At 39.9% G+C, this 27,714-nt stretch overlaps 1 protein-coding gene across 1 annotated transcript in view; it reads left to right on the top strand.

Annotated features, from left to right (window-relative positions):
• Positions 1-1,074: 1,074 nt before the first annotated feature.
• Positions 1,075-27,714, top strand: part of naaladl2 (N-acetylated alpha-linked acidic dipeptidase like 2) — a gene marked incomplete at both ends in the record, with an annotated part of 343,065 nt that continues 316,425 nt past the window's right edge. The window contains 3 exons of the mRNA XM_080032883.1: positions 1,075-1,243; positions 3,764-3,941; positions 7,382-7,543. Coding sequence (XP_079889009.1) covers positions 1,075-1,243; positions 3,764-3,941; positions 7,382-7,543 — 509 coding nt within the window. The remainder of the gene's footprint in view (positions 1,244-3,763; positions 3,942-7,381; positions 7,544-27,714) is intronic.

The raw sequence follows: 27,714 nt of genomic DNA, 5'->3' as shown, positions 1-27,714 counted from the left end.
AGAGCGTTCCATAGTCTAGGGGCTGCAGCAGAAAATGTCAACCCTAAATTGCTGCATCATGCCTATTATCCAAAATTCTGGGGATGGGGTGATTTGTGCGCAAGGGCCTTGGTGAGTTATAAGTAAGTAAGTAAGTAAAATGTATTTATAAAAGCACATTTATGACAGTTTGCACTGTCCAAAGTGCTGTACATAGTGCATTCAGTAGGTAAACAATGAAGGTAAAATAACAATAACCAAAATAAAAGACGTAAAGCCCATACATCCACATAAACACAGATAGTAGTGCAGAGGTAAGTAAGTAGTGCAGAGGTTAATGGGGAGGAAACACCAGGGTGTACATATGGGTTTTGAGCCTTGATTTAAAGGCAGAAATGTAGGGGGAATCACATTTGTCAGGTGGCAGTTGGTTCCACAAGCACGGAGCAACTAGTGCAAAGTACATTTCTGAGAGTTGTGCCAGTGGCATGGCTGTATACGCTGGTCACCAAAAGAAAGTGATAGTCTACAGTAGCTCAGGAGAGAGTGACATCTCAATTCCACTTAACGACACCACTGATGAGAGTTCAGATGGCCAGAAAGATGATGATGGTGACTTTGTCATTGTGACACAATGACGCACAAATCACCCCACTACGTGGGGTGATTTGTGCGACAAGACAACTTTTTTTCCGAAAGCTATATTTCTTAAACAGTTTATTCCAGATCCAAAGTTTTTATTGCCAGGGATGCACAACATCCTGAAATATATGTACATATTTGAGTTGGAGACATAACTGTCAAGGCCTCACTTTAAAATCACTTTGAGTAAAAAGTTGCACAAATCACCCCACCTTCCCCTATATATATATATATATATATATATATATATATATATATATATATATATATATATATATATATATATATATATATATATATATATATTGTACTTTCTTTCTTTTTCTACCTGTCTTCCCTTGTACAACATGATCTAGTTGGAAACATGGACAAACGGTAAGTGTGGAAAAAGCGGTAAGTGTGGAAAAAGTAATGTGAAAAATGTCTTGTGCATTTGAACCCCCAGGTGACATCATGGCTTACAGGAAGGTGTGTGACAGCCAGGGTGGCCCGATGGTGGGGGAGGTTCTGCACTGCTCTGCAGCTCTGGATCTGGACTGGGACCTGGACAAGGAGGAACTCCAGGAACCAGGAGCCAGCAGGGAGCGCATGCAGATGCAACACGTAGAACGCCAAAGATCAGGTATGGATTTTACTTTTAAAAGTGGGGTAAGCTAGCCTAGTCCTACCAGACCATCATACTTAATTTAATTTGTACAGAAGGTCTGGAACTTCCCTGTTGACAAACATTCACTTACTTGGGGGCGCCCTTAACTCAGTTCGTAGGGCGTCCCCCCCATGGGCCTTGGCCAGCAGCGGACCTGGGTTCGATTCCAGCCCGCGGTCGTTCTCTGCATGTCACTCCCCTTTCTGCCCCATTTCAACTCTGTCTCTATACTATCAATAAAGCATAACAATGCCAAAAAAATATCTAAAAAAAAAAAAAAAAAACATTCACTCACTTGGAGGCGGGTGTCTGTTGAGGTTTAAAACTATTGGATCTGCCCAGTGCCACTCTGCATCTGCCAACCAATCGCATAACGTTTGGTCGTGACGTTTGTCATGAGCCGGCTTCTGACTTCAACTGAAACTGGCACGCGACTTCGACGTCATTGTTCTCAGCCACTCGCTCTGTTCGCTGATTGGACCGTCAGAAATCTGCCTGAGCTGGAACACAGGAATACACCCCAGACCCAGACTGACTACTGAAGTGAAAGTAAAATTGAGCGGAAGTAGGTAGGCGGGCGGTGCCAGGATAGGGTCCTGGAGAATGTGTGTTGACCAAATCACTTTTTTTTTTGTCAAAATGAGTGAATATCTCCTCACAATCCTGTCTACACTATGAGTGTGCGCTGACAAAAATGAATCTGGTGTTAATACACAGCCTAGGCCCTGTAAACTGGTATGTAAACAAAGTGGGCCCGCTTCTTTTCAGATTGTTAGGAGATATTCAATGATTTTAACAAAACAGTGATGTGTCAGAAAACATTGTCCATATCGCTTACTCCACGTTTAACCGGTATACACTACCTATTTCATATGACCCTGGTGGTGCTCGTAAGAATATCTGCTCAGTTTGTAAATTTACTTTTTTATCTCAATATTAAAATAAATGAAATCCCCCCCCCCCATCAACAGTCACAGTAGAAACAGGTTTTTGTGACAAAATTATTCCATGTAGCCTGTAAGTTTTTATTTATTTTTTAAAGATTTTTTTTGGGGGGGCATTTCTTTTTAATGTTTTTTATTAGACAGTTTGGAGATACAGAGATGAAATGGGCATGACATGCAGAGAACGGCCACGGGCCGGATTCGGACCTTTAGTCTGTTGCTACTGAGGACTGACCCTCTAGTGGTTGGGGGGGGGGGGGGGGGGGGGAGGGGTGCTCTAACCACTACACCACGAGGATGCAGAAGATTGTTGAACAACTTAAGGAGTCATCAAATAATTTGCTTTTAATTATCATACACATAACAGTAAGGAGTGTAACGTGTTGCACAAGCACATACACAACATAGACACGGCATGACTTCCACATACGATGGAGCATAATATCCATCACAATACTTATAATAAACCCATGATTCAGTGGTTGTGTAATCAATCTTATAGTTGTCAAAAACAACTTTCTTTGTCATTATATTGCTGATCTTCCTTCAGGAATCATTCCACAAATTTGAAACAACTTGTCATGGTGAAGAAAACACTGCATTTTATGTGATAAGCAGCCGCAAAAGAGAGAAACCTCAAAATATCCTCAAGCTAGACTTGAGAAGATCCTCTGCTTTGAAAGACTCTTTTTTGAATTGTGCCTCAAGGTATGTATCAGTGGCCGTTTTCTATCCTCACAAATGACCTTCTCAAGGAAAATGGATGATCATTTTAAAACTGAAATGAAGCATTACGTTGTTTTATTCCATTGCCCTTTTACTTTAGTGTTTCTACCATTTACAGTTGGAGCTCATTGTTAGTTTCAGCCAACTCCAAACGTCTTAGAGTCTCCAACTTAGAAGCTTAGTGAGCAATGCTTTTTAGATTGAATTTTGATCACGCATGCTGATCATAATATTGACATTTCTGTTGTGGGATTGACATGACAAGAGTTGTCTTTACAGCATGAAAGAACTCAGAGGATATGTTTCTGATTGGTCTATCAGGGCAAAAGTAAGATGAACCACACACACACAATAGCGCAACATTTTAGAAAAAATGAATGCTACAAGAACATCTCCAGAAGACTGAACGGCTGAGACCGGCTTCTGTGCAATTGCAAAAGTGATATGTATTTATTGAATTATTTTAAGTTGTAGAAAGTACAAATAACTCTACAGTTACTCAATGGATTGCCACAACATGATGATGTAAGTGACCATGAGGTTGACATTTGGTTTTGAGTGAACTGTCTCAACAACTACTGGATGAATTGGCATGGAATGTAGTTTAGACGTGGGTGTTTCCCTCATGGTGAGTTGTATTGTAAAAGATTGAGGAGATATTCTCTGATTTTGACCAAAAAAGGGATGTGTCAACAATCGTTTTCCAGAATGACCTAGTATGCCTTTAAAAAGTGCATTAAAATTGGACTTTAAAAAAAATAGTTTTATTGGGTTCCTTGTTTTTGTTCTTTTGAACTTATGTCCCACTTCTATATTGCTCTTCCAGGATGTTCAGAACCTGGCCCCCGCGCTGACCCTGAGCTGATGGAACCCATCCAGCCCTCCGTCTCAGTCTCACCACATGGACGCTTTGAACGACTCCAAGAAGATCCAAACTACATCTCCCACTTCACCAGGGCCCCAGGCCATAAAGGCCAACGCCCACTCCACTGCTTCCTTCTCAGGTCAGTCAAGTAACAAGCCTTTAGAACCCAAGTCAGACATCCCCCTGATAAAAGGAACTGTATGGTCATGTTAACAATTAAATTAGTAGCCTATGTATTTTTATTTATTTTTTCATACTTTATTCTTGGAGCAAATATAAGTTGCTACCTACAAACCTATACCTTTTTTTGTGCAAACAATTAAAAAAAATTAGAAAGAAAAAAATAATTAGATGCATTAAATTAGTATGTTTTTCAGTGTTCTGCGACAACAGAATTAATCACTGCCGGGGTCGACAAATATAATCCCTAATAACAATTGAATTGGAAGTGGAAGTGACTGGAAGTGCCTTGCCTATGTTTCCACACTGTTGCGACCGCATATCGTCAACCCTTTGACTGAGTCCTGATCTTGCCTGTTTATATATATTATCTGCTAGCCAGGAAAGGAGTTGACAGAAAAGAGGTAACAGTAATAATGCCCCCTAGACCATTTTAGACACCAAATTCCAATTGACTTCGTACTTGCCTGGATGGAAAGGTTTCATCTTATCTATTTAAGCACCACTGCAGGTCGCTGGACGTCAAGGGGTAAATGGTGCCCCAAAGGCATTGAGCCACTACCAACAACACTATCTCAGCTGCAATGGGGAGGTAATTACAGCCTATTGCATGTCAGACTGCACATCAAGCACACACACAAACTGTCTTACCTTAGAAGTGCTACAAAACTTAGCTGGTTTCCCTATTTCAAGAGGAATTCTTTCCAGATTTACATTATCTCATGAGAAAATTTTTTGTTGACCTTTCAAACAGTAGTTTGATGTTAAAGCTCACATATTATGCACTTTGCTGTCAATTTTATATGGTCTAAGTAGTCCCTAATACTTATTTTTTTTAGATGTTTGCTGAAAAACCCGTTCAGATCATTTATTGTAGCAAGCCTCTATACCAGGGGTGTCCAAACTACGGCCCGCGGGCCGATTTTAAAGATATAATGTAATATGGCCCTTTGAAAAAAAAATATATATTTTTTTTTTTTTTTGCATTTCTTAGTTAACCCACTAGTGCAGGGGTGTCAAAACTGATTGATTGGCCCGTGGCACATTTTAAAAATATAATGTAATATAGCCCTTTTAATTTTTAAATAATTTAAATGCACTCATTATATTACATAGAAATATGTCCCATAAAACAAAAAGAGCACCAAGCCCATCCCAGAGGACCCTGCATAATATTTTATTTTAAATTAATATTATTATGGAAAATCCATGTGTCCTTCTCCAATAGCTTCTAATTCATCTGGCACAGTGTCTCCATTTTTTTCATACACAATTCTTCAGCTTTAGCCTCTTAATTTCCTTCTCAAAGTGCACCAGATTCATGCATTTCACTTTAAAAACTTAAAAAAATCTCCCGGGGGGGCATACCCCCGGATCCCCCTTGGAGGGGCGGGATCTCGGCTGGCCACTATTTTCACCCAGCTGGACATTGGACGCAAAAGCAGAAAACACTGGGTGTATCAATGGCATTTAACAAGAGGGGGAATGTATCTGTTTAATGTGCAAGTAAAGTGTTGCCGTGAAGAAGGATTACAATTTACGAAAACACTATGAAACTAAACATCAGAGCAGCTACATGTCCTGATAAATGTATTATTTTTGCAAAGTGGCCCGGCCCTTCGTAGATTTTTCTGTATGTGGCCCTCAGTGAAAAAAGTTTGGACACCCCTGCTCTATACCCTGATTGTCCTCTGGTCTCAGGATGACCTATATTTGTGCGATCTGGCTGGCCCCTCCCACCTCTCTGCCGGGCTTTCTTTATATGTCCATGGGGCTCTCCCACCGTCTCTGCCGTGCTCTTGCGATACTAGAGAGACACTGCGTGACTGCGAACACAGTGTTTACCCGGAGCTAAGCCCTACTTTTAACAATTTGACATGACCTGACATGATTAAAACCAGTGGAAACAGTAGCTTCATAGTTTGATTTCTACATGAATATCTTCCCATCCTTTGTCATGTTAAAAACGAGTCATTATTAGACTGCAAGTGGAAAGCTAAGTTAGTGTATTATTAGCAAGACTTGGTGCTACAGCCGAAGCTACATGGGCGCTAACGCTAAAAATAAGACTCAGACGATTTAAACCAGTGAAAACAGTAGCTTCAAAGTGTGATTTTTACAGGAATATCTTCCCATCCTTTGTCATGTTAAAAACTAGTCATTTTCAGACTGCTGTGGGGAATATAAACAGCGTGTTATGAGCAAAAGCTGGTTGCTTGTCCCAAAGCTAATAGCTATACACCAGTCAGGCAAAACTACCAATAAAAACTATTATTTTAGTTTCACCGTTTAAAAAAAGCACAGGTAGCTTCCTATCCGTTGTGTTATTAAAAATGAGGCATTAATAGACTGCTGTGGTTAAGATAAATTTGTGGAGTATGAGCAAAAGCATTCTGTGTTGGTGTATGTAACATTCAGGCTGTACTAAGGGCATCTTGTCGCTTAGCGGGTAAAACAACATGGCTGTCGCACGGAAAATTTTCCATCGGATCTCGGGGCCGTGGACCAATAAGAAATGGGGGGGTGGGGTTATCATAAACAACTGCACGGTGGACGTTTCTGGGGGGGAAGCATGGACATATAAAGAAAATATGGGGATGTGACTGTGCCGACTATTACGTAATAGTCGGCGAGAATTCTGACTGGAGTATATTGGGGGGAGGGGTGGGGGTTTCAGAAAGGGGGAGAGTGAGAAAAGGAGAGATTGTTATTTTTTTTTTTATATTTTGGCAGTCTCTAGGCACACCGTGGACCCATGGATATGTTAGAACACATTTAAAAAGTGCATTTAGCATAATATGTGACCTTTAAAACTTGAATTCAAGGACCACAATTATGATTATTTTTCCCCCACAGTAACTAAAGCACCTTTTGCCAGAACTTTATATTAAACAAACTCTGCCCACTGAGGGAAAAAGCAACAAAAAAAGCTAATTGACACAATGGTTGCGTTCCGAATCACATACTTTCTACTATATAGTATGTAGAAAAAAGATTTAGGATGTCCCGATTCTTGTGGCCAGATTTAGGATGGTTAGAAGTACCCGGATGTCCTACTTCATGCGGCCAAGATTGTTAGTGTTGAAAACTGCATCCTATTTGGGCGATTCTGACCCACAATCCAGTGCGCACGTGAAGTGACGTCACATCGACAAAGCCTCCATATGAAAACAAACGGGGATGCGACGGATATAAAAGCAAGAGGCAAGATCAAGGCGCAATGTTATGATGAAATAAGAGAGTAAAGTATGTCCCAATAGTATGCCTACTGCATCCTAACTAGATTATTTTTATCATCGGATGTAGTATGTAGAATAGAAAAAAGAAAGAGTATGCGATTCGGAACGCAACCAATATAATCATTATTCATGTATGACCTCTCCCTTGTTCTTTGTATAGGTACTTCCTGGCAGGGGTGGGGCTTTTTGTCCTAGGGCTTGTGATTGGCTGGTTGACTCACACACCTATCGTCAAACCGTCCAATCCTCCGTCCGACAACTCAGATTTGCTGGAGGACCTGCTGAAAGGAATAACAGCGGACAAGATAGATGCTCTTCAAAGGTACGGGCCCAACTTATGGAAATACTGTATATTTTCTTAAATTGCATTTCCACTGTAAGAGATACACAAAGGCAATGCGTGTGTGACATTGCGCATACTCACTCACTTAACAGCGCTTTTTTGACTAATTTTGACTCAGGTTTACATTTGACCTAGATCCACACAATCACTTAAAGGCACTACGAGTAAGATGGCACGTTGGCGTCCCCTTTGGACAAAAGCGGTAGTATTTTTACGACGCCCGCTGTCGCAAATGCTCGTGCCAGGCGCGTGAGCGTGGACTGAGAAGGGCGCAATATAGTGCATGTTCGTGTGTTGAAAGTGTGAGGACTCTTTTCGGCTCCGTGAGAGTGGTTTTGACACTGCATCAACTAATGCCAGTCAGTACACACACCTGCTTGCAATGAGTTGATTCAGCAGCGTCACCTAACTACTCTCTCTCTCACGGAGCTGTGTCCTCACAGAAAGCGAATGAATGAGAGACGGCAGTTAGTAGACTATGGATCACGATGAGGTAATGTGTTTGTGTTGTTGATGTAAATAATGACTATTTCAGATAATGGTTATCTGATGATGGTGAAGCAAAGCAAACTTTGTGTTAGTACCAACCGCTCATTCATTTAGCAGTCTAGTTTCGCTCTCGTGAAATTGTATACACGTTGCTTGGCAACGTCCTCCCGCCCGCCTATCACTCACTCTCCCTTTTCGCTTTTCTTCATTGCATTCTCTTTTTTTTCTTTGATGGTTCAGCCCCGTTATCAGTCATTTATGACGACAAATAACTGTCTCAAACAAGGCTCCCGCTCCCCTTCCCTCACCTGGAGGGATAGGCTTCTCAAATCGCGTTGCAGCGCCACACTGAAATCTGCAACCAATACGGATATGTGACCATAGAGCCTGCACGAGCGAACCGAAAATCGGACTGGGTGTGCGACCAGACCAAAAGCAGTAATAAAAACTATATAAAAACGTCTTTCTTTGCACTGATGGTCTCGTTTGCTGTTAAAGGTAATTTATGATTATCAGAGGAAACATGAGGTTGTTTAAAAGATATTTAAATGTTACTCGTATCCGCTTTAATGTTTTGTCAATTTTCTAAACTTAACCAAAAACTCAACTGTACGGGTTCCGGATGAAAAAAAATAAGCTCATATGGGTGATTTGGAGACAAATGACAAAATGTCAAAGGTTTTGTGTTGTACATGTGGGTTTGTGGATTTGGTGATGCATTTAGTGAACCGTAAGAGGGTAAATACTGGCGATGAAGTCACTAAAAGAGGGCTAAAGAGAGACAATGTAAGTAGAAAAGAGGGTTGTTATTGTTATGATGAAGTTGAGTTGAATAGATGTTCAGGTCGCAGTGGGGTAGCAAAAACAGACACAGCACCATAGTTTATGTCTCAGGTAACTACAATCAACAATCTGTCACTGATCTATTGTTATCCAAAAAGGAAGGGAGAGACTATAAGTAAAAGTAGAGAGGAGAGGAAGTTGAAGTGAAGAGACCACCCCCCCCCCCCCCCTCCCCCAGGTAGAAAAGTAGTTTTTCTAACAATGATACAAACTCCCGTCAACCCGAACGCTGCCTTTCTCTCAGCCAAAAGGATCATGGGATGCCTGGGTGTCTCTGTGAGATAACTGGCTTTGCCACTGAACTGAGACAATCATGTCAGTCACCATGGTGTCCCCTCTCTCTCTGACTTTTTCATTATTTATTTGCTCACATTTATATTTCAGGGTGCCAGAAACGCCCCCCACTCACCCATCCATAACCACCTAAAAACCTGCACATACATACTACAGCACAACCACCAGTGAGAGAAGGGTGGAGGATCTGTCACGGTCCATAGATGACAGCTAATGAAAATGAAATGCTTATTTTTCTCCACCTACCAGTCTCCAGATAAATAGTATGTCATTTATATGATTTATTTATCAGGGATCGTTGTCTACTCTGTCTGCCAGGGACAGATAATGCCCCCACGCTATCTTTATCCTTAAACTATTTTGTTATGTAGTATTCCTTTTAACTGTAATAAACCACCATGTTGTCAATTAGATGATTAAATTAAGCCAATAAGATCCGGAATTAGGTCATGCAGTGGATTAAGTTTATGAACTCTAAACTGACACATTGTCACATTTGCGCTATCAGGAAGTAACATCGCACTTTGAGTCCAAAATTCATTGTCAAATAATACTTTTACAATCCAGGCTTCAGCCTTTAAAATCACATGCAAAAACATTGAGACACGTGGAATAACCTCCAACTGCTTTTAGGATAACACTCTTTTACACAGCACTTAAATCATTAGAAGAACGTAATTTATGTTGTATACATCTGCTGCGAGTCTTCTTCTGAAAGGAATATTTACATGGCATACTCCTTGTGGATGTTAAACTACACCAAACTCAACACGTGATGTTGTATTGCGTTAAAAGCCTACGTATGTAATATTACATATTGGAGGAAGTGTAGCATTTCATCCATTGACATACGTTGAGAAAAAAAAGTTAAGTGGGATGCACCACATGACTCTTTTTGAATGAATGGAATCTGAGCTGTGAAGATGGGACATAGTGAATTAATCAATACAAGAGGAACATGGTGGAGGTTTTGAGTTTGTATTAAGGCGAGACACCCCAGGTGAATAGGGATTTTTTTTTAACTTATATATATCATCATGAAACTTTGCCAGTTGATTACTGACATTAACACAGTTATTTTTTGTATTACATGTTTTTCTTTAATATTTTATTAAATATTTAAATATGGCAACATTTAACCAATTGTGCGTAAATTTGGGTCATTTTTCCAGAAAAAAATCGAGATGTTGGATAAAGCCAGAGTTAAAATCTCTATTTTATTTTAACCACATATTAGTTTCTAAAGTTTTTACACAACAGATTTTGGATACAGCCTTTTTTCATTTAATAAATCAAAATGTACATGTACATGTCTTAGAAATGCAACAATATATTAACAAATCCTTGTGTAAAAACCTTTAAAATAGTGCTATTAATGATTATGGAAAGTTTGGTTGATGTCAGTGGTCTAGAAGTTGAGATATCTTTCTCAGAGTATTGGAAAAAGCTAATTTTGAAAAAACGGCCTTTAAAGATAAAAACGTGAATTCTGCTGATAATCACTGATTATAGCTAGAGTTAGAGCTGCAACGATTAATCGAATAATCGATTATTAATCGATTATTAAAATAATCGCCAACTATTTTGATAATCGATTAATCGTTTTGAGTAATTTTTTAATAAAAAAATTCCAAATTCTCTGATTTCAGCTTCTCAAATGTGAATATTTTCTGGTTTCTTTAATCCTATTTTGACAGTAAACTGAAATATCTTTGTGTTTTGGACATAACAATACATTTGAGGACGTCAACATGGGCTTTGGAAAATTTATCAAAATGTTTCACCATTTTACGGACCAAAAAACTAATCGATTAATAATCGATTAATCGAGAAAATAATCGACAGATTAATCGATTATCAAAATAATCGTTAGTTGCAGCCCTAGCTAGAGTAATTTATTGAATTAGGCCCTACAACCCTCAATGCCATATAGGCCTACCACTGCTTAACATATACACTCAACAAAAATATAAACGCAAAACTTTTGTTTTTGCTCCCATTTTTCATGAGATGGACTTAAAGATCTAAAATTCATTCCAGATACACAATTGTACCATTTCTCTCAAACATTGTTCACAAATCTGTCTAAATGTGTGATAGTGAGCACTTCTGCTTTGCTGAGATAATCCATCCCACCTCACAGGTGTGCCACATCAAGATGCTGATCTGACATCATGATTAGTGCACAGGTGTGCCTTAGACTGTCCACAATAAAAGGCCACTCTGAAATGTGCAGTTTTGTCTCACAGCAAAATGCCACAGATGCCACAAGCATTGAGGGAGCGTGCAATTGGCATGCTGACAGCAGGAATGTCAACCAGATCTGTTGCTCGTGCATTGAATGTTCATTTCTCCACCATAAGCCGTCTCCAGCAACTTCGCACAGCCATGGAAGAGGAGTGGACCAACATTCCACAGGCCACAATTGACAATCTGATAAACTCTATGCGAAGAAGATGTGTTGCACTGCATGAGGCAAATGGTGGTCACACCAGATACTGACTGGTTCTGAGTCCCCAGACCCCCAATAAAGCAAAAAAAATGCCCATTTCAGAGTGGCCTTTTATTGTGGACAGTCTAAGGCACACCTATGCACTAATCATGATGTCAGATCAGCATCTTGATGTGGCACACCTGTGAGGTGGGATGGATTATCTCAGCAAAGCAGAAGTGCTCACTATCACACATTTAGACAGATTTGTGAACAATGTTTGAGAGAAATGGTAATATTGTGTATCTGGAATTAATTTTAGATCTTTAAGTCCATCTCATGAAAAATGGGAGCAAAAACAAAAGTTTTGCATTTATATTTTTGTTGAGTGTATAAACCATAGCATAGTAACATTTACATCCACATGCTAATTTAAACGTGATTAATTCATTATTATCCACTGTCTGTCAACCTGGTCTGCAGTCGGCACAGACGCTCTCTCTCCCCACCATCTCCCCTCTGATCCTCTGACAGTCTGTGTCTCTCCGACGTGATCGGCGTGATTTACATGTCTTTAACACTTCTCCCCTTCAAATGGCGATCATGTAATGTCCGTAGCCAATTGATTAAGTATTTTCTTTGTGTTGGTTTGGCATATTTTCGAAGTTTATCCCATTTTATTTTGTGATTTTCGAGCTACCCGCGGCTAGCGTCACGTGATGCCTTTTAGCGAATCACATCGTCAAAAATGTGCATTAGCCAATGAGGTCGCGTTCCTAGCATTGAATCCCTCCTCACACTTTCATGATTGGTTCCTGATACAAAGGAAATTACCATATTTGGATCCGATAACGTTGCACTTGAGATTCAGAGCTTTCCAACAGTACCATGGTTATTATGATTCATACAGCGGTCGCGGTGCTGTATTTTACGTTAGAATGCTCACTTTTGGCGAACTTGGGAGCAAAATACAGACGCAAGCAGTCAAACTTTAGTAAAATAAACACCTTAAACGTATATTTTGGACCTTTTATCCATACTAGTATGAAAGAAGACATGTTATGGAAGCTAAATAGACACAAATCTCAAAATTGACCAGTGCTTAAAAAAACGATGTTTTCGTCTGCCGTGTCTCGCCTTAACTGGGGAACAGCAGCACCTTGTCTGTCATAAATGAATGTGGATGGGTAGAAAGAAAGGATGGAGATGAGGCCTCTTGTGCGGCAGTATAAGTGGCAGGAAATGCTTGCTGTCAAACAATTATGAATTGATTCTTAATCTCTTAGCCGTACCCAAAATAAATCCAATTTAATTAATTATGTAATAGGGAAATCCCTGTACAAGTGATGATGATGCATACCAATGTTAATTAAAAAAACATTGAGAAAGAGATTAATTGTTTGACATCTGCTACAATTATTAGTCAAACCAAGTAAATGTGTTTTTCTTAACTTCTGAATTACATTTTGAGTCAAAAGCAATATGTACAAATTTGAACAAAACATCCTTTGGTGTGTTTGTCCAGTGAGTGTGTCTGGTTTTGTCTGGTGTGCTTTCAATCAAACTCTATTGTGGACTAAATGATTGAGACTGAGTGAAAGTGGGCAAAGGCTCCGCTTAGGACTGTGCCATTTACTTCGCTGCTGCATTATAGGGAGATGCTCTCCTACCCATCTCTTCCAGAAGAGGTCAGCGAAGTACTGTGCCTGTTTCTATCTCCACCAAGAATACAGATCCTCCTTGTAAGATAGTCCCGGAGGCATAACGGGTTTGGCCTTAAGTAGAAGGAGGTGTAGTTGGGGCGAGGGGTTCCAGATCTAACACTTGTTCCTTTAGGACAGAATGCAGAATCTTCTTCACCGGCTTAATCAGCCGTTCCCAAACTCCACCGAAGTGGGCTCCAAATGGGGGTTGAATGTCCATTGTATTCCATCTTTCACTAGTGCATTCTGAATCCTACGGGGATCCATTTCCTTTAGAGCTTTGTGCAGCTATTTCTTCGCTCCAATGAAATCGGCATTGCCAACCTGCTTATCCGCCCTCCCACTCTCAACATGCCCTCATCCAGAATTGGATTTAGTGTACAAATGGAGCTACTTGTCTTCAGCTGCGTACCTTTCTCCAAGTGGGCAAGCTCCTGAGAGAGGTAGCGTCTTTACTCGAGGCGAATTATGGATGCTACCGCTTCTCTGATGTCTTCTACAGACAGCGCCTGTCCTCCAGTTTCTATCTTAAGATGCTTCATCTTTTCTTTCAAGGACTTGAATGTTGTCCAACCTGGACTCAGTTCATGTAGTAGAAGGAGAAGTGCCTGTATCCTTAATATCCATGTGATCCCTCGTTTCAGTCTGTTCCACGATAAGTAACACACAATCAACATGCGGATTAGTGTTCACACTAACAATGTTTGCAGTGACTTCCCTTTTGACCTCAGGATCGACTAGAGGTATTTGTCTTGGTCTCTCTGGGATGTCAGGCCAATCAGTTTCCTCCTTCTCTAGAAACTGAGGACCCTTTAGTCATCTTACGGACTTCAAGAATGGGTCTATGTTCAACCCATGTGAAGCGTTGACGACTTGGTTGTCCTTAGAGTAAACATGTCTCCATTGTTTGTTTTGGGATAGTTCACAGATCAAAAAAACTCTGTTGGCAACAAAGGTATGGTATCTTCATGTTTTGTTGTGGATATATCCCAATACCAGTGCTATCTGTCCAGAAAACCGAGTCCTTGAGTTCCTGTTGTAGCTCCCTCTTCGGCATCCGATCCATTTTCACTGCAAGTGTTGCCTCAGTCAGCTCCAGCCTGGGTATAGTGATCTGTTTGAGAGGAGTCACTCTTAATTTTCACAAACCAAATACAATGTAGACCCTTCCTGCTGTGTTGGTGAACCTGAGGTAGCTGACAGTGCCGTAGCCTAATTCACTTGCATCACTGAAATAAGGTAGCTGTTAGGGGTGTAATGATACACGTATTTGTACCGTACCTTGACGGTACAGGCATGTATTTGGTGTTACAGAGGTGGACCGCGGTCCGTTTGTGGCGTAGCCTACATAGCGTTAATATATGGCGAATGTACAGGCTTGTTTTGCGGTGTGGAACTTAAAACTTGTCGTCGGAGTTCCCCCCGGACCATTTAGCCTCCGGCTGGCTCGCACATGCGCAGTAGCAGCCAGCAATTTAGAGTCTGTTATCTCCATGGTGAGCACAGCATGAGGGTGCAGTGTTGCTAACTTAGCAACTTTTCAGACCCCTCTGGCGACTTTTTTTTCAAAAAAGCGACTAACGACAAATCTAGCTACTTTTTCTGGTGTTATTGGTGACTTTTGGAGACTCTGTTGCTAAAGCATGTATCGCTCTTTGCTTCTAAACGAGCAGTGGCTGCCTCCCAAGGCTCCTGCCCCCTCCCAGAGCACTGACAGGCGGCCGAGTCCTCACGCAGCAGTCCCAGTCCCACCCAGCTGCGGTCAGAGCAGGAGATACACACCTCTCCGCTCAAGTGTTCCGTTTGCATCACTATTAGCAGTTGTAGCAGCGTTCCCCCCTCTTCTACAGTCTATGAGTAGTGCAAATAAATATACAGTGCTATCGAACAGAGAGCGAACTGCATGGCGAAAGACAACAGGAAACCGGAGCTTGCAGGCGTCCCCCTGTTATTCAAATCCCGCTTGAGGGATAACTTCGGATTCCAGTAGAATTATGAAAACAGTGATAAACGTGTGGAACAATGTCGGCACACAGGTTATTGTTTCACCGCGATCGCCTATGTAGGAGCCAACCATGGACATATTAAAGGGAGCCAACACGTCGAACATGCATACACATTTGAAAAGGCACCATGCAGGTCATACTATCACCGTTACTGAGAAGAAAAATCGAGCTGTGCAAACACAGACAGTATTTTATTTTTTATACTGAAAATACATAAGCTGTCATTTAATTAATGTTGCAGTTGCACTTTTATTTGATAATTGTTATATTTATAAAAGCACTTCAGAGCTTCAGAGAGCTGCAGTAATATTTAATTTTTTTAAAGTCAAAGTCAAAAACACCTTAAAGAAGACATACCCTTTTTTTAAATACCAGCTTACAGAGCCTGCTGAGCATTAACACTGGCTTTATTTTTCACTGCAATTTTAGTTTTTGCTGCACATTCACTAGTATTTAATAAGTATTTTATGTATTGGAGAATTGCAGCAGTATTCTTTTTAGATTTGTTAGGCCTATGCATTTTATTTGCATGTTACATACTGTCAGCTAGTTACTGACAGCTAAAACTGTTCATTCTCCCTTAACTATGAACCGTACCGTACCGTACCATGACTTCAAAACCGAGGTACGTACCGAACCGTGACTTTAGTGTACCGTTACACCCCTAGTAGCTGTGCAGTCCTTATAGAGCCAAAATCCCCAGGTTACATCCGCCTATCCACTTGAAATCTGCTGAGCTGCTCCAGTTTGTTGATCCAGCTCTGCCATTGCTTGGAAAAGTATTCTGGGATAATTTGGTCCCATCCAGACTTTACTTTGCAGAGTCCTTGTATGATTTGTTTTGCTTTCAGGGTGAATGGAGAAAGGAATCCTAACGGATCATAGATTGAGCTAAGCATAGAAAGTAGGCCTCTTCTGGTAAGGGCTCTACCCTTGATGGCGAAAGAGTCACTTTCGGTGTTCCATTCGATCCCAAGCACCCTTTCAATGGGCATTATCTCCTTGTCCAAGTCCAGTTCCTTAAATTGATTGGCTCTGTGATGTTCTGGAATACCTGCCAGCACTTAACGGCTATTACTGACCAATTTGGTCAATGAGAAGCCCCCTTGTGCACATGCCTCTCTGTGGTCACTGATAAGCTTCAACTGTGGCTGTAGACATGAGGCAGTCGTCGACATAGAAGTTGTTCTTGATGTCTTAGTTACTTTTCTGTTGAACCTGTAGCTGTTGCCTTCTGCAGTTTACCTTAAATCAAAAATAGCAATGCTAGTAGAAGACACAGCACCAAAGAGGTGGACTTACATCATGTAGGACTCCAAGGGTTTGTTGGTGTCTCCTCCTGGCTACCATACAAATCTGAGGAAGTCCCTGTGATGTTCTCGGACTTGCACTCGGTAGAACATTGAATCAATGTCTGCCATGAAGGCAATCTGTTCTTGGAGAAACTGGAGGAGGACTCCTATGAGCGTGTTTGTTAGATTGGGTCCTCGGAGGAGTTCCTGGTTTTAAGAGGTGCCTTTAAAAGATGCAGCACCATCGAACACAACTCTTAGTTTACCCTCCTGTTTATGGTACACACCATGGTGAGGTATGTGCCATACCTGTCCATCCTTACGATGAAGCTGTTCCAGTGGCACCTTTTCTGCATAACCCTTTTCTAGCACATCAGTCATGAACCTTTTATACTCCATGGCGTATCCTGCATCCCTCTTAAACTTCCTAAAGAGATTTAGAGTACGTTGTTGGGCAACAGCATAGTTGTCTGGCATAACTGTGTCTTTGTTGCGAAAAGGTAAAGGCAGCTGGTAGTGTCCATTTTTGAGAACAAAATAATGAATGCCATTGTCATGAACCTTTTATCCTCATCAGATGTTTCTTCCTTTTCGTCATACTCCTTTTCGTAGGAGAAGGTCCTTGAGATTGGAGACCGATATCCGATTGACTATCACCACGCTGGGTCCAAGTTCCACAGGAGAACAAGAAGAGAGTGGACCATTTACCACCCATCTAAACAGTGTCTTGACTGCATATGGTCCATTGCCTTTGTTATTTATGATTTCCCAGGGTTCCATTACCTTAGGAACATCGATTCCAATCAGCAGTTCGATATCTGCATCGATTTCGTCCAGCTGTAAGTCAAGTAAAGGCCATTTTTCGAGATCCTTTTTGGTGGATAAATTTTCTTTGGAGACAGTAATCTTGCCTGCGTGTAAACCTTTGGTAGATCAAGATATGTGCTACCATCCAAGTGACTTATTTCCAATCCTGATATCTCATAAGCAGAGCCGGCCCGAGGCATAAGCGAACTAAGCGGCCGCTTAGGGCCCCCGACTGCCCTGGGGGGCCCACTCAAAAAAAAATTTGATATTAACATCATATTGTGAAAATGTCAGTTATCATACAAAAAAGGAATACATTTTTTTTTTTGGTCTAGATAATGAATAGCCTAAAAATGTAATCAGTTCATCTGGGAGGAAATCCGAAATTATCTGATCATGTCACGTTCACATCCATGCACAGTGTGTATTGAGTTTATTTAAAAACAATTGGAAATGGGGCTGCCCTCAGTTGCCCATGCACTGTGTGTATAGTCTATAGCCTATTTCAGCCTTGTCTGTGGAAAAAAAGATACAGTAGCTGGACAACAGAGTTCTTCTGCTTAGTTCCTCACACTGCATTTAAATGCATTCACTATAATACAGAGAAATATGTCCCGTAAAAGAAAAAGAGCTCCAAGCCCAACCCAGAGGACCCTCCATAATGGTTTATTTTATATTAATATTTTTATGGAAAATCCATGTGTCCTTCTTCAATAGCTTCTAATTCATCTGACCCAGTGTCTCCAAATTATTTGTTCACACAAAATTTCTCAGATTTAGCCTCTTAATTTTCCTCTCAAAGTGCACCAGATTCATGCATTTCACTTTAAAGAGGTTAAAAAAATCTCCCGGGGGGGCATACCCCCGGACCCCCCTAGGAGGGTCTGAATCTCGGCTGTCTAATACTTTCGCACAGCCGCACAGTGGAGGCACTAGCGGAAAACACTGGGTGTGTGAATGATATTTAACAAAGATCTATAGTTTCAGCAGCGCTAACATTGGAGGGGGGCCCCCTAATCATATTTCGCTTAGGGCCCCCTGAAGGCTTGGGCCGGCTCTGCTCATAAGTCCTAACAGGCCTTTCCTGACCCATGGGTCCTAGGAGAATCGTTGTTTTGTGTGCCTTTGGACTCAGCTGCCTCTTTAGATTCTCAGTGCAGAATGGCGCTTAGCCGCCAGGGTCAAGGAAAGCGTAGGCTGAGATGAACTTATTTCCTTTGTCAACCTTGATTTTGAAGGGAACAATGGCAATTGCAAGGTCCCAGTTGCTTCACCTGCTGATACAAGGGCACTGTTGACTGATGTTTTTCTTTCAGCTGGGCTGGACGTTGGCTGATGTTCCAGGTTTGTGTTTTCGAGGTTCTCTATATGCAGTATGGTTGGGTGAGTCTTTTGAAACGTCAGCCGTCTCCTGCAGTTCTTGGTCAGAAGCCATTTATTTTGTTGCTTAAGGTCCAACTTGGTGTATTCGAAGGTACAGTGCTGTCTTCTTCATTAGATGGTTTCACTATGGTGGCAAAGCTGCTGGATCCATAAAGTCAATGGTCTTTAGTTTGCTGGGTTGAAAATAATTATTCTTTGCAGCCTGTTGAGTTTCCTCATCAATATCCTTTTGCAGAACTTATATTTTGGCTGCTGATGCTGCAATTTCTGTGTCCAACTCCATTCGTTCCAATCTTGCTTTAAGTTCAGCTTCTTGAAGTTTAAAGCGTGTTTTTCCTTTAATGCTAGCATTCTCAGCAGCTGCTCTTTTACAGATGACACTGAGGATTGAGCCTTCAATCCTTTTTTCATTTTCAAGATACATTAGAAATATTGTCAAGGGGATTGATTCTTGATTGAGCCATTTGTTCTCTTTTCCACACTTCCACCTTTTTCTCAAAATATTTGAAATGAGTTATTCGTGGCTCATACCAGTCTACATGATCCTCTCTCCTTCTTTGATTGGAACTTTTGCACAGAAAGATGACATTTTTTAATCTCATTGACAGCTGGATTAAATGTTTCCACACCTTCCTCCACAATATCCACATTTCCACCTTTAACAAGCAATGTTATTATTTCATTCATTCTTACAACAGCACAACAACCCAAACTTGTACATTAAACCTACATCTTATCCGACCCTGTTTAACGTGTCATGTAAGCTCCGCTAGCAGTAGTGGCTAACTTTAGCATCTATGCTTTCCTACTTTGCCTTCATCAGGGAACACATTTGCATATTTAGTTTTTTAGATTAAGTGACGTTAGGTCCTTTACCACTCGGAGAAACGAGCTGTGCCCTTTTACAGTGTATGGCAGCATCTTAGGAGGCTCATATGTGTTTAAAAGTGTCGTAGCATTGGCTCATTGTTGGCTCATAGCCTCGGGCTTTAACCAGCGTTGCATTTTATTATTATTTAATTTTTAAAAGTTTCCTTGTCTTAATGGATTGTTCTTTGACTAGAAGTTCTTGGAATGAAGATTTCATTGAGTGAAAAAGCTCTTATATACAGTCTATGGTAAAAACGCTGTATTTTGGATTTTTTGTAGGCAATTTTTAATATGTAAAAAGATAACGATTACATCGATAATTGATCGTAATTTCTGAAAATGCCCATCCCTAATTTCAATGACTATATTACTGTTTGGTTTGAGAGATTTGGATTACGTGATTGATGGAATGATTGTTGTATCTGCCTGCGTTTAGCTCCATATTTGATAGGAAACCATGAACATGTGTATCGTTAGAATGGAGAAGAAATGATTGAACATAGATAAATGCCTTCTGCTTGTTTAATTTTTTATATTGTATATTTCCCACTCGTCCTTCCTCTCAGCCAAAGGGCCTCCAGTGTTTTTTTCCTATAATAGGGCTGTTTTTTTCAACCTCATCACTGTAGAAACGTTATGCATCCAATTCTTTTTCAATTTACACTTCAAAGAGGTGTCTAAGCGTACATACTTTTTCAGTGAGAGAAAATAGATTAAGTTAAAATCCCTAGAAGATGGCTTCCCGCTGCTAAGTATCTTGGACCGCCTAATACTTACTTTCTCCAGCTAATTATACTTGTGTAATAAATTCACTGTTATAGCTATAGGGAAGTGTGTCAAAGCACATGTTGTTTACTCTCTCTCTCTCTCTCTCTCTCTCTCTCTCTCTCTCTCTCTCTCTCTCTCTCTCTCATTGGAGTGTTTTAAGGAGATGCTGTTTTTAAGCCCCAGGCTGTAATTGCAAACTAATTCTGTCTGGATGATGTATGATGATGATGGATCTCTATCTAGCTTTATCTGCATGGCTAAATGTAACAACAAAAGCTTTTAATGAGCAACAATTTCAACCGGTGGCCCAGAGTCACAAAACATTGATATATGTTCCTAAAAATATCAATGCAATTTGCTCCTATTCTGAACACCTCTCTTGAAGTGTTAAAAGGCAGCTAAATAATTGTTTTAAGCACAGAAAAAAACAAGATAAACAAGTGTGTATTCAACTTCAGTGTATGTTCTCCAGCTGATTACACCACTTATTGGTCCATTTCAAGGAGAAGTGGAAAAACTAGTCATTTACCGTGGTGTGTTAAAAGGCAGTTGAGATGAACTCTTTTGTGGAACTATATGAAAAGAGAATGATTTCCGGAGAAAACTGGAAAACAGAATGAGAGTGGGCTGAACGTAGGAGTGTTGTTCACAGTCAGGTCTTGGTATAAAGTCCCTGGAAGGTTTTTTTATGGAGTTTGAGCTTCAGACACTAATCACTGAGGTGGAGCTAGGGCAAATTCTCACCCTCTGCTTTCTGCTGCACTCCTCACTCCTTACAGCATGTGTCCCGAGAGGGCTTAGCATTACAGCTAAGGTTACAGTCACATGTGGCATTGAAGACATTATATTTAGCGTTTAAAAAAAGAAGGTAATGTTGGCCACCTCCAATTCTTATTACAGTACAGTATATAAAGTACAATAGTGTAATGACCCTATACCCTTAAATAGTACATTGCATTTGCTTTACTAATGTGGTTTTCTTTTTAAAACAAATCACAACACCAAATTAAGACTGACATTTCTTATAGTCACCAAATCTCAGATTTTTTTAAATGAATTTCCCTCACTCATTAGAAGCTTCTCTTTTGCTAGGAGGACCCACCATCTTTTCTCCGTCTCTTCTTCCCAGAATGCAAAGCTACACTTTAACTGACTGACTGTTGTTATGTCCCGGACCTGTTGTTCCATGTTTTCACCAGTGCCGCTGGACTTCCTCCTTCCTCTTCGTTACGTGACACCTGCTGCTGGACTTAATAGCCCTCCCTGCGTTCCAATACCTATACTATCTACTATTTAGTATGGTAGAAAAAGATTAAGGATGTCCCAATTATTGTGGCCAGATTTAGGATGGTAAGAAATACCCGGATGTCTACTACATAGACATTTCCTGCTTTCCCAATGTGCAGACACTTTGCAGCCTGCTCTCTTCTCTACTTGCACTTTTTGATTATATTCTTATTTTTCCTCGATAGTAAATTCTTAGTTGGGGACAGCCACACATGAAAAAATAATACTCATCACTAACGTTACCAACTTCTATTTTCTTAGTTACATTTGTTGAGTGTTTCAACTTGCCATTCTCTTCTAAGATCATGTTAACCTATACGTTACATACAGCATTGTATTATATCAGTGATTCTTGAGAACCGGGACAAAAGGCCGTCTTCCATATGTAACGGCTGTTATCTTTAAAAATAGAAATATAAAAAAATGTAGATGTTATTAGGGATTAAGAATAGACTGTCTTGAGCACAATTATCCCCTTAAATTTAATTGTATCATTATTATGTCAAATATATGACACTTATCTTCTCACGACGTCCAAAACAGTGAGTACACAGAGAAGGTTTCAATCTTTCATATGCAATAAAACCTATTAAAAATGTACTTTAATAATTAAAAAGTGTGTTTGTCATCAGAGGCAACACTACATAATCTCTCATATCAATGAAAACTGTTTTTCTTCAACACATTCATGTTTTATATGGTTTCAAAGTGGTGGGACACTTTTTATCACCACCGTCAGACAATCCATTAAAATGTAAGAAAATCAGCCAAAATAAGGGGCAGCTGTCACTATGAAGGACCTCTTGTCACATTCCACCTCTGCAAAGTACATTAGGCAGTCAGTTAGGCTCTGATAAGTGTTGTAGTTTTAGAATTTTTTACATTCCAAATCTTGAAAGTCATGCGTCACAACCATGATACGTCAACACCGACTTACAATTTCTGAAGAAGTTATTTGAAATGTTTCGATAATTTTATATTCCTGAAGTAGTTCATACTAGCACCAATCATCAACAGAAAAAACAAATGGCTAACTAGATTAATTCCATTTGTTTTGTTTAAGAAATGTTAAATATGTCAACACTGTCAGATTTCCTGTCTGACGGTGGTGACAGGCCAATGACGGAGTTGACATTCAATGTGAAGGCATCATATTTGGGTGGTTTTCAAGTTATTATAATTATGTTAAATACAGAAATAGGGTTTAGTTTTTCTAATACTGTATTCATGGAAACTCTCACAATCTTCTTTTGTCATGGATGATTCTTAAAAAAGTACAGGATGATATACAAAATGAGGCGATTTGGTGTGAGTCTTTTAGAGCAAGTCTGATTGAAAGACTGTAATGTAAATCTTGAATTAACGCTTAATATGCTTTTATAAAATCACTGTTATTGGTTATTCTACGTATTTGATGGTTATCTGGGTTTTTTCACCACCGTCCGATATGTCAAATTCACAAGATATACTTGTCAACTCCGTCAGATATGTGTCAACTCCGTCAGATTTATATTATTATGATAGCAATACATAATGATATGTCATGGTTGTTGAGGAATCATATGTGAACATGTAACCAGTCACCTAACATGAGAATGTATTTTGAAATTTGAAACACATCTTGATTGCTGTTAATTTTAAAGTAAACATTCTATTACACAGTTCAACTGAAGAACATAGAGGAAAATCGATATAAAATATCTATAGTCATACACATTTTGAAAATATTTGTTGTGGCCTCTGTCAGTCTTGGTGAATACTTGTGATCACAATTCTTCTCATGGGTCTAGCATAAATTGAGGGAAAATTAATTTGTGTTTTTGGTGTCTGACGATGTTGACACAAAATAAGGAATGGCAAGGTAAAAAGCCTATTTTGATAAAAAGGATAACAAAAGTGTAGCTCAGTAACTTAGTTGGAAACATACATGTAATTTAATTTGACTAAACATAGGGTTTGTATTTTTTCAACATTGCACCCTGTTTTGTCTCACTTCTCAAGAATCACTGATATATAACATGCATTCAGACTTGTATATCGCTGTATCCCTGTGCCTAGTGCCTTTTGTATGCATGTGGTATGTGAACTTGAAACACAGCCCTTGTCAAAATAAAAGCGTGACAATGTGACAGCCACATCAGTAACACTGTGTTCGCTGTTCTCCAAAAAACATCAAACTGTGAATAGCAATACCATGCTGAATAGATGAATATAAAATCCACTGTGTGATGGCCAAGACAGCATTCGAAAACAGGGACATTATGCAATTTGCAGCAGTTAGATTTAAATTATTCTAATGTTGAAATGACCCAGTGTTTGGTGTTGAAATATAACGGAGGCATATTTTATCCTTGTGAGGGTTGATTTCTTGCTGATACAAGGCGATGTGGGGAGTGTGGGGAGAGACACAGAGGAGGTGGAGAGACACAGGCGCTGGAGTGAGAGAACCAGATGAAGATGGAAAGGGTGAGCGGGCATCATGGATTGAATACAAATAGAGAGAGAGAGAGAGAGAGATAGAGAGAGAGAAAAAAGACGAGAGAGCCAACGTACAAAAGCATCCGTGTTGATGCAGTGTAAAGCGGCAGTGTTTCAGCTGCGACGGGGAAAATAACTGACGATGAGGTTTATACATGATGTGGTTGATTTAAAATGTTGGGCAGTTTAAATGCTTCTTTGTCTTGTTCTTCTGGACAGTTTTATTGCCAAAAATCCAAACTCAAGGTCCATATACAAATATAAATGGTGGACACGGTTTTCCTCAGTTTCCATTGGTCCATCTCCATCAATCACTTATCTTGTAGACCTTCATCTAAACTCTTCATACAGTATGACTGAGTGATGTGGTTGAGAAGGTATGGAAAATGTATGAGACAACTGAAAGAAACAAGTGTAAATGGAGCAATTGTGAGCAACTTCCACAGCCATCTCACTATTTATTTGTGCATCGCCATCATCAATCTATCTATAAAGCAAGAAACATTTCTGTCTGTGTGTGGGTCTGTGGCTCGCATATCTCTGACTGTCAGATCGGGCTGAGCTTATGGATGTGGCACAAGGGTGCTCATCCTTGATTTTGAAGTTGTTTGGACCCAATATGTAGAAGTCATCATATTTATGTCATGCTGGCGTGCGCATACTGAAGGCCGCAGTGAGGACGGCATGAAGTAATCCCCGAGTAAAACCCGCCTTCTTCTGATTTGATTGGTTGGCAGTCTTTTGTTACTTTCTCATTCCATGCACTCTCAACAGTGACAGGTCGGGATAACTTCCCAAACAAAATGTTCTTAAACCTTTCCACAAGACATCACCATAACCTCAATGGTGTTAACCCCCGAAATAACATCCTTGGAGGGACTGTATAACAGTAGTAGCTCATGGACCAGCCATGGACCTGTAAAGAGCGTGACCGGCTTTGCGGCGACGTGATGACGTACATTAGGACAAAATGTGCTTAATGTACGTCATTTTTCGAACCCGAAGGAAAACGTTTTTTTCAAATCTTAGTAAAGTTCTAAAATAATTTACAATATATTTTCTTTTTAAATTGCCGATATTTAACATATTGCAATTTTTTTCAATATTAACACCAGCATATACGTGTTCCTTCACAACAGAGTCATTTAATTCAGCTTCTATCTAAAAAACAAGTAAAAGGGTGCAGTTACACTTTAATGAATAGTTAAACACGACTGCGACAGTGATGCTTATTTCATTTAGCGTGTCTGCTAACAGGTGAAGGTAAACACGACCGCTTCCACAAAATGTTTTAAATAAAAGCTAAACCCAAAGCCTTAGCTTGGCCGTGACACACACACACACACGCACACACACACACACACACTGCGTTGTGTCACAGCTGACTGCTATTGGCACGTTAACTATTAGAAAAATACTGGACTATCCCTTTATGTCCAACTACAGTACTTTGTAGAATGCACTTCAACTCCTTGTCTTTGTGGAGAAAATTTGGTATGCAGTTATAAGTCGACTGTAAGGCATAAATCATTTGAGGGGAACAAGTCGAGCTTAATTGAAAGACTGGCCATCTGCGTAGTGTAAAAGATGGGCTTGTGTATTGCAGCGTGGAAAGAGAAGAAAGAGAAAAGCAACAGCAGGAATAAATAGGAGACGGGGAGAGAGAGAGAGAGAGAGAGAGAGAGTGCTGATGGGTGTTTTTTGCTGAGCGGGCATGTGCACTGCTCAGTGAACGCTGGCCTTCATTAGGAAGGATACACACACTCAGAATAATGTGTGGTTACAGCACAGCCTTCTGTATGGCTGTGTGTGTATGTATCACTCACTCACTTTACATACTGCTCTTGTGACGGTCTGAGTTGATTTCCTATTTGGAAGAGAGAGCACGTTGGATAGAATAAACATCTATGACCTTGTCCAATCAAAGTATTGAATTCATTCTAAATGGGTTATTTTTTACACAGTATTTGAATGTGATGAAATCCTAGTCCGGTCATGAACCACATGAGTATGATTTAGAACTTCATTGCTGCAGAGTTGCCATGAATGCTTACTGGAAACATCAATCCAACCCCATTAGCAGTGATGTTGGTGGGTTCAAATTAGATATCATCATGAAACTTTAACAGTTGATTACCGACATAAAAACAATCATTGTTTTGTTCTAAAATGTTTTCAGAAATGTTTGAATACATTTGCATCTCTTTAAAATAAAACACATTTAGCTGTTGGATAAAGTCAGAATTAAATCAACAATAGGTTTATTTTCCACTTTAATAAAACATTTCCAAAGTCAGTCTAACAGTCCAACATGTGTAAACAGGGAGAACGGTGCGAGAATGCGCGGTGCTTTACAGCACTAGCGCGGTTAATTCACACACCAGCCTTCAGCTGTGTAGATCATGGACCTATTATAATATGTGTAGATCAGGTACAATGGAGACAGACGAGAGCAGTAACGGAGGAAGCCAGGAACAAAAATGAAGAAAGTGACCGAAGAAGCTGGACCAGAGTGAATATTGAACAGGCTTTTACGTGTTGGAGAGAGTGGGCTCCAACACCAACCTACAGTCTATGGTCTGACACTGAGCTGCTGCAGCTGTACTGGGTGCCGAAAATCATGTAATCCAAGTTATGTATCAGGCTTGAATACAAATGAATAACAATTACTTAATATACAAGACATCCTTGTGCTGTGTATCTGCTGGAGCTAGCGACATTAATAACTTTAAAACAGTATCATTTTAGTGTGGTTACGTGCTTTTAGATGCTTAAATGATATGCAGAATGTATAAACAGTCCATACTATTAGCAATAAATATATTATGTACATTTAAGAGTAACGTATCTTGAACTAGTAAAGAAACATTGAATAGACCGATTTCTGAAGCACAGTTTTGTACCCGTGTGTTACATTACCAGTACTTCAGCCAGACTCTACTATTTACGACAGTGCAATTGCATTTTGGCCTTTAGATGTCCCCAAACCAAAATGCCTGCCTAGTGTCGCTTTAATCTTTAAAAAAAATATATATATAGCCTATATATATTAGGGCTGTCAAACGATTGAAATGTTTAATCAGATTAATCACAAGGTGCTGTGGATTGATCACGATTAATTCTACCATTCGAAATATGCTCGAAAGATTAGAATTTTCTCTGTATATTGTTGTATGAACGGAAAGATAAATGACAGGAGGTGGATATGTACATTTAAAATTTGTCTTTTTATTCAATAAAAATCCAAATGATGGTTTTAATACTGAAAATAAATTAAAATCAAACTAAAATATATGCGTACCACACCATAATTCAATTTGTCTGTCTCTTTGCTATGTCTTTAAGCAAATATAGGCTATGTAATGGCATTTATTTGGTGAATCCATAGGTTGTGCATTCTTGAATACAACTTGATTGCAGTCCGCGGTGTGTGTGTGTGTGTTTGTACGCGCGATCACGTTCTAGGGGACTGATCGTTAGTGCCAGGAAACCAACGTTA

This window comes from Ammodytes marinus (assembly GCF_949987685.1).
Source record: "Ammodytes marinus genome assembly, chromosome: 8".
Lineage (NCBI taxonomy): Eukaryota > Metazoa > Chordata > Actinopteri > Uranoscopiformes > Ammodytidae > Ammodytes > Ammodytes marinus.
Note: the sequence above shows the minus strand (reverse complement) of the source record. Positions and strands in the feature narration are given on the sequence as shown.